The following is a 14,729-nucleotide window of genomic DNA, read 5'->3' as shown; positions in this document are numbered from 1 at the left end:
TTTCTGTGATTGGGTTACCTCACTCAGGATGATATTTTCCAGTTCCAACTATTTGCCTACGAATTTCATAAAGTCATTGTTTTTGATAGCTGAGTAATATTCCATTGTGTAGATGTACCACATTTTCTGTATCCATTCCTCTGTTGAAGGGCATCTGGGTTCTTTCCAGCTTCTGGCTATTATAAATAAGGCTGCGATGAACGTAGTGGAGCACGTGTCTTTTTTATATGTTGGGGCATCTTTTGGGTATATGCCCAAGAGAGGTATAGCTGGATCCTCAGGCAGTTCAATGTCCAATTTTCTGAGGAACCTCCAGACTGATTTCCAGAATGGTTGTACCAGTCTGCAATCCCACCAACAATGGAGGAGTGTTCCTCTTTCTCCGCATCCTCGCCAGCATCTGCTGTCTCCTGAGTTTTTGATCTTAGCCATTCTCACTGGTGTGAGGTGGAATCTCAGGGTTGTTTTGATTTGCATTTCCCTTATGACTAAAGATGTTGAACATTTCTTTAGGTGTTTCTCAGCCATTCGGCATTCCTCAGCTCTTCACTTTTTTTTTTTTAATCCACAGAATGTCAGTACTGGGGCTCAGAGCTCCAGCTGCCAACTCTGAACTTTGAAGATGTGTTAAATGATGATGACCATGCATACAAATGGCTTTCTAGTCTCAAGAAAGTAGGCATTGTGAGACTCACTGGAGCAGCTGACAAACGTGGCGAGATCATAAAACTTGGGAAAAGAATTGGCTTTCTGTACCTCACATTTTATGGGTGAGTTTTCAGATGGTTTGCTTTCTGCCATGACAAATACAGTTGGATCTATTTCCAACTGGGGATAGGCTTTGACTGCAAAATAAATGAAATTACTTTTGAGTTTATATTGTAGAGAACATTACAAGTGAAAGAGACCTTCACAAGCCTAAGGCAGCACACAAGGAACACGCAAACATATTTAGATATGTTTGGTTTGGCCCATAAGGTGTTGAAAGAAAATAGAATTCGTTGTCAACACTTTAAAACTCAGAGGCTTGAAATTTATGTGGACATATCTTTTCTTGAAAAACCGCATCTAGCAACACTAAGCCTAAACATACCGTGCCAACAATCTACTGAGCATAAACAGGCTACACCTTGAATCATTTGCTGAAGTCTTCTCGTTCCTCAGGCTTGCAAGGCTGTGATAACATAAAAGTATGTTGTCCCTAATGTAGAGTAAGATGTACAAATGATCAGGAACAGTAAATCATCTCCTTTAATCATTTCGGTGAGTTTATTCATAGCAAAAGACTACGTCATGTTGGGACATAGACACCCGACCATTAGCATAAGAATTTACTTACACTGTTAGCAGTTTTGCTTTACATAAAATGTATATAACAGTTTGGTCTGCAAGAATTGGTGCTTCTGTCAATTTTGCAACAATAGTAGTCCAATAAATGGAAATAAAATATTTGAAATTATTAAGAACCTCAAGTATATATTTTAATTCTTTTAAAACCTCTAAAATGGAGATTATCTTCCAGTCCATGAGTAGGCAATATAAAGCTCAAAGAATCAATCTATAATCCAAATTCACACAAATAATAATAAAGGAGGCAAAGTATAAATCTGCATTGCTTTTATATTCTAACACTATTTCATGATGAAAATGCATAAAAAGGTGCTTTTTGAGACTGAACTACACTCAAAATGAATTTCTTATAAGTTTTATTGTTTAGCTTCCATTTACAAATAACAAACATTTGAGTTATTCCAATGCACTTCACATTTTCAGAATAGTGAACAGTTCAGCGTGTTTTGGAGCTTCCTAGTAGAACCCAAACCACACATCATCTAATTGAGAGTCAGAATCTTAATACTGATGTTCACTTCGACATACATTTGGTTTGTTTCTACAGGTCCTATAATAGGGCTGAATCTCTTGGTCACTGATCTAATACTGTGAAATTTTTGAATAAATAGTAAAACAATTTGTCAAAACAAATCAGACCTGTTACTCCTCCTGATTGCATTTAGCCAAGGTCTTTGTACCGAGCCAGAAAGTTGTTGCTGTCCCAACACACCTTCCCCAGATGCTCGAGCCTTGGCAGGATCCCTCACAGTGCACACATGTTAATATATCTCTTTCTTACCACCTTACCACAACAGTCCCCACATATTACCAGAGTTTCTGCCACATTTTCTACAGTTTTTAATTCTCTACAGTCCATAACCAGCAGAGGGTTTTGCTGTCATGCCAGTTCTGTTTTGCTTTCCTATATCAGACATTTGTATTACTGTTGGTGTTAAAGGGGAATGGGATAAATTGAATATCTTCTTTGAAGTTAGTCATTTCTGATCCTCCTCTCTGAAATATGGGGAAAAGATATTGAAGTTTGCATAATATGAGACTTTGAAAACTATTGAGGAATTTTATTAGTGTTTTTTTCTGAAAATTAATGTGTGTAAGGGACTATGCTAGGCATTTTATTCTAAAATGAAGTTTGCTGGTTGATATAAGTACATCAGTTGGCTTTCTCTAAATAATCTAAAGAAATAAGAATTCCACAGAAACCAAAGGTCAAACTTCAAACATTCCAGGAACATTTCACATTGCAAATGAGGTAACATTTCAGTTCACACTGCCAACAGAAGTTTGAAGGGGTCAAATTCTTCCTCAACATAGTGCAAAGTAGGATCAAAATGGTGCAGTATCTAACGAGCAAGATGGCCTTTTAAAAAAACTACATTAAGAGACAGAAAGATGGATCAATACTTAAGAACAGATACTCTTCTTGAACAGGACCAGAATTCAGTTTTCAGTGCCTTTGTTGTTGGGCAGCTCCCAACCATCTGTAACTCCAGCTCCAGGAGATCCAACAGCCACCTCTACTTATATACACAAATCCTCACACACAGAGACACACAAATATGGATAATTTCATTTTTTAAATAAAAAATGTGTATGTTGTGTGTGTGACATGATAAATATTTATTTAATTGACCATGCTATGTTACATGGCATCTTTTCATTATGCCTATGTTAATTCAGCTCAAACATACACCATCCATTCTCATGCCTGTCATGGACTAGTAAAACTGAGACATATGTATTTCATTACCACAGTCATTCAGAAGTCCTGGCTGCTGAAAATGTTGGGTAATCAAGTTATGGTTTTAGGTCTAGCTCAGTACCTATGCTGGAGTCAGCATATAAGAGATGATGGTAGACATAGTCCTTTTCTCTGTTGTTTGCTCAGAATTGCTTCACTCCCTTCTTTCTAACCCCTTTTTTTCACAGGACACATGGTCACAGGACAAAAGACAACTACATGCTAAGCCTGTTTAAGACTAGTTTTATTTTTGTTTTTTTTTGTTTATTTGTTTGTTTACTTTAGGGGGCTTTGGGTTGGGTTAGTTGGTCAGTTGGTTTATCTATTGCTGTCTTTCTAATTTAGTCAACTAAGCTTTTTGATTATCTCTTCCAACAACTATTCTTGGTACATGATCCTTCATCTGGAAACCTCTTCAGCTGCTGGGAAGGAATCTCCCTCAGTCAACCCTGCTCTATGACATTAGAACCTGTACTTTCTTCTGAAGTCTAGGAATTATGATAGAGTATAACATCTCGTTACTTCTCACACGAACAAATTTTGTAGTCTCAGTGACCAAGGAGGAAAGAAGAAATGTAAATTCTCCTCTCCCCTACTAACTTATAACATAAAATGGTTTCTACTTTTTTGTTGAATAGCCTGACTTTATTTATAATTAGCTCTGTATGTTTAAAAAACTAACACAGCTGTAAGCTATCCCTACTGTTTATTTGCTAGCTTGTGATTGCTTAATTTTATTAAGACAATACTGAGAAATCTGAATCATCTCAAATAAGGAAAAATATCAAACCCTCAAATGTTCCTTTCTTACTAATTGTGTGACTACATAAACCAGCTGGCTCTGCCAGGGCAGAATTATTTGTGCAAATACATTTGTGTGTCACAAAGTGAGAGAAGAACTAGGAGGAAAGTGGTCCAGTTTGGGCAATTAACTAGTCACCCTGTTGTAATCTTTGAAACATGTAGATATTACTGCCCTATTCATATTGAGCACCTTTCTGTTCAAAATGAGGACCTGATCAGGACCATCAGTAACAACTCACTACCTGGCACACAAGTTCCCACTAAGTGAGTTTCCAAGCCTAAATACCTCCATCAACTCAAGACTTGACATTTTCTTTCACAGTGTTATTAACAGCTGTCTTGATTTCAAAATTAACCTCATAAGGGACTCATAGCAATTCTTCATTAAACAATTAAAGACAAGGGGCAAAGGCTTGCAAGGTCATCTTCCTAGACTACTTTCTTTCTAGACCAAGGCCAGACATGCAGCTTTATATATTTTTGGTGAAGGAGGGGGTTGTTTCTCTAAAAGTGTGTTATTCGTTGAGGTAAACGTATTGCACAGGTACATGACATAAGGGCTAGACTGTATGAGGAGTGAACTGAAAAACCAAAGCATTCTGAAATCAGCTTCAGGAATAAAATTAAGAAGATGAGGCACAGAGAAAAAAGTGGTTAAAGAAAATAAACAGGATCTTGATGTTTATCCAATGCTATCTATTGCCAAATAACACCCTGTCATAATTAAAACATATAAATACTTTGGCATACTTTTTCTAAAAACTTTAGAAATAGACTGAGATCTGAACACTCTAGGACATCCATATTAAATTAGTCCCCAGAACAGACAGTTTAATCATAGATTTGCTCTGAGCTACTTGTAAGTGAGAAGTCCAGCTAAGCCTGTTGTATAATTTCCCATGGCTCTGTTTCTCCTTAGCTGAGGGCTTGGCCTCACCATTCTGGAGTGTTTTAATCCCCACCATGCCTTCTGAGATATTAGGATGAAAGTTTGCTGGAAAGAGAATAAAACACTGCCCCGTTTCACATCTGTATGAGTGCCTTGCATGCAGACCTCATCAGATGAATAAAATCAAACAAAAAATATAGATGTTTCTAGAGGGCTGTCTGTCAAGAACACTAGCCAGAGAGCTAAGAACTAGAATACTGAAATAGCATCTAGGGATTAAGACTGAAGAAGCTTCCCATCATCCATTGGACTTTTGACGGTCTTTCAAAAGCTGTCTGTAAACCAGGCCAGCAACATGTCACACACAAGGTTGTGTTAGAGATTGTGGATGTATGAGTTGAATAGTCACAGTCCTTGGCATCCAGCCCTTTGGAAATTGTTCCCACCATTAACACTGCCTTGAAGTCAGACTTTGAAACACCTACTGGTTTGACCAGAAAATATTGCTGACATGTGGGTAAAAATGGGAAAAGAAAAAACAAGCTAACCCATTTTGTTGAAATGTCTCGCCAAGAAACAGCTTGGGAGGGGTTGGGGGACTGGACTACATAGCCTGTCTTGGAGAAAAATGGTTTGTGGGGAATGGAAACCAACCTAGAAGTGATTCAGACTTGAGAGAAAAACAAAGAAAACTTGTCTGAGTTCTGAATTTAGTTGTAATCTTAACCTACATTGAAAAGACTGAACCGCTGGAACTTCATAATGAGTTGTTTTAAATGCACCACTGACTATAGAGTTTGAGGGGAAGGAAAGCCTTTAAAATGAGTATTCTAGTAGGTACTAAGGTTTCTTAAGCATGGTAACATGGTGTTCTGTTCCTACAGCCATTGTAACCCCTGTTCATGTTATGTGCCAAGAGCCAGTCCCTGGGGTTCTTTTTGTGATATTAAGTTTCACAGTAATTAATGCTGCTGCCAGTAAAACCATGTGCTTATGAAGTCATCTCATGAATGGAAGAAAAAGTAATTGTGCCTCATTCTACCAAGAAAGCATTTGAAGAAATGAATGATGCAGCCTGTTTAGTTAGTCACTTCTTTTCCACAAGTTTTCTGGTGTCCATGGCTACCTTTGTGACTTCCCATGCAGCCAGGACCAAGCTGTTGTCACTGAGACAAAAGAAGTAATTTTGATAAGGCATCATTTATGGTTTAAGAATTAAACTCAATTCTTTGCAATCAGTATTGTGAATCCTCACAAATCCAATAGTCATTATACCCATAATGCAGGTACAAATCTGAGGCAAACAGGGTTACTTGCCTCAATATCCCACCCTGGTTTTTTTGCAACCATTTAGTTTGGGTTATTTCCTGTATGGTTTGCAATGCTGGAATTTTGGGCTGTTAAGTCTGCTTTCTGGGGTGTTACAGTATATTTTTTAAAAAGTTTCTTTTAATCTGCAATTGTGTCGGCACTGTAGGGCCACATGACATCTGTGGATATTTTCATCTCAGTCAACGAAGTGTCTTACCTGCAAAGCTACATCCCATATCACACTGCCTATGGCTACTCTATGAGCCTGGCAACAATCTCTCTACCCATCTAGTTCCCAAGGCAGGTTGCCACCATGCCAGATATACACATCCCAATCCCATGGTGGCCCAGTGTGTCCAGCCACCACACACTCTCTTGAACTCCATTAAATCGCCACATTAAAGAACATACAATACAATAACTTCTGATCCAATTGATAAGATATAATTGCCCACCTAGATAAGATATATTTTGCTCATCTAGACACACAAAATCTTGTGCACATCCATCCCTTAAGAATATTCATAACAACCTGTTAAATGTGCAGAGAGAAATATTAGCATCGTCCTCCATGTTCTCTCTGTTGCTCCCCTTCTCCCTCTGGTCTCTTCTTCCTCTAAAACTTTTCTCCCACCCATCCTTCCTTATTGACCAAGGTTAGGCCTCGTTCTATCCTATACCTGCCTTCACCTGTATAATGACATCAACCTACACTGATGGATAGCTGATTTGGTAAAGTTGTGGCCAAACAGCATGAAGACCTCACTTCAGATCCCAGAAGCCATATAAAAACTCAAAGATGATGGCATGCACTGTAATCCTAGCATTGGGAAGGCAGAGACACAAAGGTGCTCTGAAGCTTGCTTGCTCACACTTACATACGCACAGACACACACTCACATATACTCACACACACTCATGCATATCACATTCTTGGAGGAGTTATCGAAAGCTACTCTGTTATCCTGTACTTGAATTCTTAATCTTTGATAATGAAGGCCTTTGATAATTCCTTTGGAGTAATTTTTTATGAGTCATTATGATGGTTTGTTTATGCTTGGCCCAGGGAGTGGCACAATTAGAAGGTGTGCCCTTGTTGGAGTAGGTGTGTCATTGAGGCCATGGGCTTTAAGTTCTAGCTGCCTGGAAGTCAGTCTTCTCTTAGAGGCCTGCAGATGAAGATGTAAAACTCTCAACTCCTCTTACACCATGCCTGCCTAGATGCTGCCATGTTCCTGCCTTGATGACAATGAACTGAACCTCTGAATGTGTAAACTACGCCCAATTAAGTGTTGTCCTTGTAAGAGTTGCCTTGGTCATGGCATATGTTCACAGCAGTAAAACTAACTAACTAACTAAGTTGGTATCAGGAATGGGGTATTGCTGTGATAGACCTGACTATGCTTTTGTTTGGAAGAATGTGGATTTGGGGACTTGGCATTTGGAAAGTGGTAGTATGTTTTAAGTGGAGCTGAATGGGCTTTCTTAGTAGGAATATGGAAGATTTTGTAGCTGAGAGTGATTTGAACTATACAGACCTTCCCAAGAGGCTTCAGTGAAGAAAAAAATTCAGTAGATGGCCTAGAGTCTATTTTGTGCTATTTTGGTGAAGAATATGGTTCCTTTTTGCCCTTGTCTGAAGAATCTTCCTCAGGCTAAGGTAAAGAGATTTATATTAAATTGCATTGACAAAGAAAGATGTCTCAACAAAGCCCATACTGTATTTTCACAGCATATACTGTATTTTTTTTGTTAAGTCTCATGAATTGCATTTTGAACAAGCATATCAAGCTGAGAACGGAAAAATAACAAAATACATAGTTTAAATATTAAAGGGCACCAGGAAGTAGAATGGAGCTAAATCTTATGTTCTAGGAGATAACAGATTAAGGGAGTGAGACTTTGGGGCAAGATCCTACCCAGCTAAGTTTATATCCAGGCATGGTGATACATACACACCTTTACTTCCAGTAGATAAAGCCAAGCAGATCTCTGAGTTCAAGGCCAATATAGGACAGATCAAGTTCTAGATGAAGAAAAACTTGAATCCAGACAGTAGACACTTTAATCCCAAAAGAGGCATGCAGATCTCTGAGTTTAAGGTCAACCTATAGATCAAGTTCCAGGACATCCAAGCTTAGGCAGCAAGGGTGTTGGAAAATAGAAAGCTAGCAAGATAGTTGCAGGGGGATGGACATATTCCAGGCACAGGAAGCAGAAGAACTTGGCAGCTTTGGCCATGTGGCTCTAGAGTTAGACTCTAGAAGAGACTACTGGAATAATTGATGCTGGTTAGGTTAAACTAAGAGATTAGTGGTGATTAAGAAGAGACCAGCATCACTGAGGTAAAATCTTCTGGGAAATATTTTCTGAGAGCACAAAGCTGTGTTCTAGGGATAGCAAAGGTTGTACCTCATGCTGCAGTTGTACTTGGTAATAGATAAGAGTCACCCAGGTCATACTGGCTTTGAAGGCATGAAGGGGTCAATGAAGAGCATCTGAGGCTTGGCACTGTGAGAGGCCATGGAAGGCCATTGGTGAAGGTGCAGCCTGAGTTACAGTTGATGACCCAGTACTAAAAATGCTATGCAAACAAGTTGAGGCTTGGCACCAAGAAGAGAACCTATGAGAGGCTATTGGTGAGGCACAGTTGCAGTGGAAGACACCAGAGTATTGGAGATGCCAGTATCATCAAGAACAGCCACAGCAGTGAAGTGGATCAACCTAAGCTTAGAGTGCTACAGAGGGCAGAGCTGGAGAAGTGAAGCAAGCCCTTTGAAGGAGCCTAGAAGATCATGTATGAATCCCTGATGTTGGAACAAGAGAGAAGCTGTGAAGCTGAAGTTAACGAAGAGACCCCAAGATCTTAAAGATGCCAGAGCCATGGGATACCTGCTGAGGAAAGCTGCTAATAGGAGTAGCACCAGCCCAGGAAAAAGAACTTTGTTACAGTCAACGAAGATGAAAAAGGAGGTGGAGATCTTAGACGGCTTTAACATCAGACATGGAGATGAAGAGTTTGGAGTTTGCCCAGCTGGTTTCCTGTCTTGCTTTGGGGATTACAGTTAAGTGATTGGATAAATCTCAGAAGAGATTTTGAACTTTGGACTTTTAATGTTGTTAAAACTGCTATGGACTATGGGGACTTTAGAAGTTGAACTAAATGCACTTTTTTATTATGCCATGGCTAAGTATGGCCCCCATAGACTCATGTGTTTGAACAAGCCTATGGAGGCCAGGGAGTAGAATGTGAAGGTTTGTATATGCTTGGCTCAGAAAGTGGCACTATTAGGAGTAGTCTTGTTAGAGTAGGTATATCACTGTGAACCTGGGCTTTAAGTCCCTAGTCCTGGCTGCCTGGAGCTCAGTCTTCTCTTAGAGGCCTACAGATGAAAATATAGATCTCTCAGCTCCTCCAGCATCATGCCTGCCTAGCTGCTGCCATTCTCGCACCTTGATGATAAAAGAGTGGGCCTGTGAACCTGTAAGTCGGTCCCAATTAAATGATATCAGATGTCTGTGTAAGAATTGCCTTGGCCATAGCATCTGTTCACAGCAGCAAAACCCTAAGGCACTCATGTTTGCAGAGCAATAAAAATTTTCAGGTGAGGGGTTGGGGATTTAGCTCAGTGGTAGAGCGCTTGCCTAGGAAGCGCAAGGCCCTGGATTCGGTCCCCAGCTCCGAAAAAAAGAACCAAAAAAAAAAATTTGCAGGTGATAAGGCACTTTCTATTTCTACCTATCCACATTAAACATTAAATATTTTTAAATATTCTATGAAATTTTATTTTTTACAACTTTATTCAAGTATGATTTTGAAAACGTATATAATGAGTACATACAATGTAATACACTGTGAAATAGTTAACACGAAAAAACTAATTTACATATTTACCATTTTTCAGATATGGAGAGGTCTGTTTGCATGCAAATTGGATACACTTGATAACCTATGCCTCAGCAAATTTCATATGTACAATACATGAACAAATGTAATGAAAGTACTAAAGAGTTGTGCTTAATTTTTAGATTTATTGGCTTATTTTTTATGTGAACAATGTTTTACCTATGTGTATATATGTATACTATATATATTCCTAGAGGCCAGAAGATCCTCCGGAATTAGAATAGACATCTACTAGGTACCATGTGGATGCTGGGAACTAAACCTGGGTCTTCTGCAGGAACAGCCAGTGCTCCTGACTGCCGAGCCATCTCTCAGAAATTTTGTACTTTTAAGCAATGTCTCCCCCTTCCGTTCATCCCTAACTCATAGTAATCACCATCTGTTCCCCATTACTGAGTTCTCGTGGTATAACATAACATAAAGTCACATAAAATAAATGCACAGCTAAATTAATTATTATCATGCAAATGCAAAGGTCCATGTCAAAAAAGTAGACCACTGCAGCCACCACAAACCCCAACCACATGTCTTAAGCAAAACCAAACTTTTGGGACCACAATGTTTGCTTCTTTGCTGTCCTGGTTTAGTGTCATCATCCCTTGTGTACTTTCCTTGGCTACTCACATTCTCAATTTCCTGGATTTCTTTGTTTCTTTGTTTGTTTGTTTTTATCTTTCTTATGTGTTGTCATTAGTTTGAGTAAACATAAATTTACTGCTTAGCCCAAGTCTTCTGTCCCTGAGCCTGTATTTATTTTGCCTGTCTGAAATTCAGCCTCTTGTAAATTTCTCAGGAAAGACCCATGGGAACGATATTCTCTGGATTCTTGAATGTTGACAGCAGCTTAAGACTCTTCTACTTGAAAATTGGCCTAGCTCAATAAAGAATTCTTGGTTCACATCACGTTTAACAAGTCAGGAGAGTTTTATTGGTAATCAGATTTGATTTTCTTTATGAATAATGTAATTTCTCTACCTGGACACTAAGGGTTTTTTTTTCTTTGAAGTCTGGTCATTTCACATGCCATTTTTTGGTATGGGTTGTTCTGAGGTCAGTTCTTCAATGAGCAGTACAAGTTTTCCTTTAAATTTTCAAGTTTTTTTCTGGAAATGTTTCTATTTGTTGTGTCCCCTTGTCTAGGGCTCCATCTTATGGAAGTCCCATTATGCATGTGTTCGGTCTTCCTTACTGCCTTCCGACTCTCTTCCTTTCTCTTACCTTACACATTCTCTCTGTGTTTAATGTTATTTATTCATTTTTTACTGAGTGTGTGTGCATGCACACATGTGTGAGCACCTACTTAGCTCTATGTACAGCACAAGCCCTTGAGGACAAAATAAGGATCTTCTGGAACAGGAGCTGTTAACCACCAGATGTGGGTGTTGGGAACTGGACTGCAAGAGGAAGTCCTCTTACCCATTGAGGAGCTACCTCTCTAGCCCTCTTTACTTAATTTCAAAGTCATCTCTTTTTTTTATCTCATAGCCACTTAAACACATTATCGGTTGTACGCATTTCGTTTCTCATTGCTTCTAGTTTGGTCTTCACTTAAGGATTTTTTTTTCTTTCCTAAGTATACATTCTGCATTTAGATTTCTATTTCTGACAGACGTTATTCACACATGGAACGATTTCATAGATGACTAGACTCATTAGAAGGGGTTGTAAATAGTAAAATTATACAAAATCAAAAATTGTGGATCTGGGGAGATGACTCAGTGATTAAGAGCTCTTGTTCCTCTTCCAAAGGATCAGCGTTCAGTTCCCAGCACCTACCTCCCATAGCTCACTAATACATGTAACTTCATCTCCAGAGAATCTCACATCCTTTTTGTGCCTCATACACGAGCACCCACATGCATGTGCACAAAGATACAAGCTAGCCTTGAACTCATAGATTTTGATCTTAAAGTCCTGGGATTAAAGATGTATGCCACCATGCCTGGCTAAAATAAAGCTTTTCTAAAAATTAGGAAAATATGACACTTTTTGGTTGTGGGAGGCCACACCTACCTGGAAGAGGATGTCAGTGTTCTGTTATCTTATGGCCTATGTTGCTCTCTTCATAACAAACTTGATAGTGCTCTGTTACTAGCTTCATATGAGATTAAACTTGAAAATAAAAATAACAATGAAAAGGAAGCTGTTCTAGAAACCTGAAATTAGGATTTTGGACCTCAGTTTCAATGCTATAACTCATAGCTTTCTAAAGCCACTTGTTCTTCTCCTGAACTGAGACTGCACAACCTTTTGTACTTTGTTGTGGATGATGTAAGTTCAGTGTGGAGACTGTTCTTCAGAAAGAAGCTATGTCATGGAACGGAGACTTGTGGGGTCAATTTCTAAAATTCAATTATTGACCCCGCACCTTACCGTGGATCTCTTAAACTCAAATATTCTGAAATGAGGACCCTGCATCCCATCTCATTGGCATTCCCTACTGCCTCACTGAACTAACAGTGAGTATCCTCCAATGATCTATGCAGACAAAGCTGTACCCCAAAGAAACCTGGACATTGTGTCTTGACATACAGTTCCTAGGTCAACCTATTCTTTTTGCCCTAGATACTAAGCCTTTGCATTTATCCATTAGCTCCCTAGAGGTACAAAAGGTAGCAAAATGCGTTGAATGGCAGTATGAATCCCAAGTCCAAACCGCCATGCTTTCTAGGTTAAAATCCAGTGTTTCTTCAAACACTAAATTGAGAGAATAGTTTGAAGAGAAAACCTGTAGATTTAGCAATTTTAAAATGGTTCAAGGATAGCAGCTCTGTATGTAAAGCACTTGCTGTGTAAGCACAAAAGAGTTCAGATCCCAGCACCCAGGAAAATGTTGGGTGGGCATACAGTTCTAGAAGCATGAAAATTCACTGTGGCAGCATCAACAGGTATGCAGGCAGGAACAGGAAGGTGAAATCTTGCATCTTCAATTGCAATCATAAAGAGAAAAATTTGCAAGTATAGTGAGGCCTGAAGTTCTCACAACCTACCTCAGTAATGCATTTCCTTTCATGACGCCATGCCTCATAAACCTCCCCAAACAGTATCACCTACTGGAGACCAAGTGTTTTGATATCTGTGCCTATGGGGAACATTCTCATTCAAACCACTACAGGTATTAGCTAAGAATAAGTTCATGTTTTTAGAATAACTAGACTCAGAAATGTTGCTACCATTTAGATATACTAAATGCCACTACCTTGTACATTTTAAAATTGTTCATTTTATAATGTATGAATTTTTGTAGTTAATCAAATGGATTAATAATCCCAATATGAACCCCTCTACCAATCATATGGGAGAGGCTAGCTTGTGTGCTATTCATCGGTGACTTGACAGGAGAAATACAGAAATGCCAGTTCGGAAAGAGCCGCTTAAGAGAAAGAAAGGTTGAACTTTTTCTGGCTGTTAGTCATTATGTTAATTATTTCATAAAATGGAAAGTTTCCATTTCCTCTCTCATAGCAAATACATTGTAACACATTTCCTCTGGCTTAGTGTCAACCTTTTAAAACACATGTTTCTTGTATTTTGCAGACACACTTGGCAAGTGCAGGACAAGATTGATGCCAACAATGTGGCTTATACAACTGGGAAGCTCAGCTTCCACACAGATTACCCAGCCCTCCACCATCCACCTGGGGTAAGGTGAGCTTCAACACACTTTCCACAAGCCAGGCCAAGAAAAAATGTTCCCCTGGACTTAGTCTAGATAATATATCTCATTGCTGGATATGTCTTATGTCCATCTTCTTTTCCGAGCACAATCTGAAATCACAAATGTCTTGGGCCTAAGTTCTAAATATCCTCACTTTTTAAAGGGAAAAGGACATTTTTATTCATCTGCTTGGATATAACTATTGGGTATTTTGCTTCACCAAGACAAATTTAAAGATAGGGATATATCTTGGGATTTTTCTGCACGTGTATCACTCCCATAAGAGTTAAACAGGAAGGTAATGTGGAGGTGTGGTGTGCAGTCACATGGGTATCCCTTGTATCAGCAAATGAATTAACTTTCCAAATTGGGTTTTTTGGAGCTCACTTGATAAAAGTCTTTGCTGCACAAACATAAGGAGCTGTGTTCAGAAACCTGTCACCCAGGTAAAAGGGTGTGGGTGTGGGTGTGTCTGTAAAACCAGCTCTGAGAGGGCAGAAAAAAGCTCTCCAAGGCATGCTAGCCAGGTAGTGCACTCAATTGTTGAGTTCCAGGTTCAATGATAGACCCTGTTCCTAAAATATCATGGAGAGTAACTGAGGAAATGTTGATCTGCTGCTTACACACAGATATGCATGTGCATGCACGCACATACACACACACACACACACACACACACACACACACACACACACACACCACAGACCTCATCAATTTAACAGCTTAAAAGAAGAATCAGTATAGGAAGACCACTTGACACCCTTCATGCGTGTACCTGGACATGTGCACACCTTCACCCTTACATGCACAAACCCACAAAGTTGAACTGATGAGTAGTTCCTGTGAAATCAAAAGCTTAGCAAAATACTACCAGAGGATGCAGCTCAATGGTAAGAGTGCTTGACCAGCATGTATTAGACTGTTCAAACCCTGTCTGTGATAAATAATAATGATGAATATTAACATCATAATAAACAGCTAGATACTCCGCACATGTGTTTTTATTATTGGAGCTGTGCTCAGCTAAGCGACTATTGTTTTCAGTCATCTGGCTCTTGTCAGCTGTTAG

The 14,729-nt window shown here is 39.2% G+C and overlaps 1 protein-coding gene across 9 annotated transcripts in view; it reads left to right on the top strand.

Annotated features, from left to right (window-relative positions):
- Bbox1 (gamma-butyrobetaine hydroxylase 1) overlaps nt 1–14,729 on the top strand; it is a 49,165-nt gene that overhangs the window by 22,136 nt on the left and 12,300 nt on the right. For 6 of the 9 annotated variants that reach the window (NM_001429458.1, NM_001429457.1, NM_001429456.1 and 3 more), the window contains 2 exon segments: nt 572–770; nt 13,540–13,645. In NM_001429458.1, the coding sequence (NP_001416387.1) occupies nt 572–770; nt 13,540–13,645 (305 nt within the window). 9 annotated transcript variants of the gene reach the window in all.

This window comes from Rattus norvegicus, chromosome 3, assembly GCF_021556685.1.
Source record: "Rattus norvegicus strain SHRSP/BbbUtx chromosome 3, alternate assembly SHRSP_T2T, whole genome shotgun sequence".
NCBI lineage: Eukaryota > Metazoa > Chordata > Mammalia > Rodentia > Muridae > Rattus > Rattus norvegicus.
The sequence above is the reverse complement of the archived record's forward strand: the minus strand, read 5'-3'. Positions and strand labels throughout refer to the sequence as shown.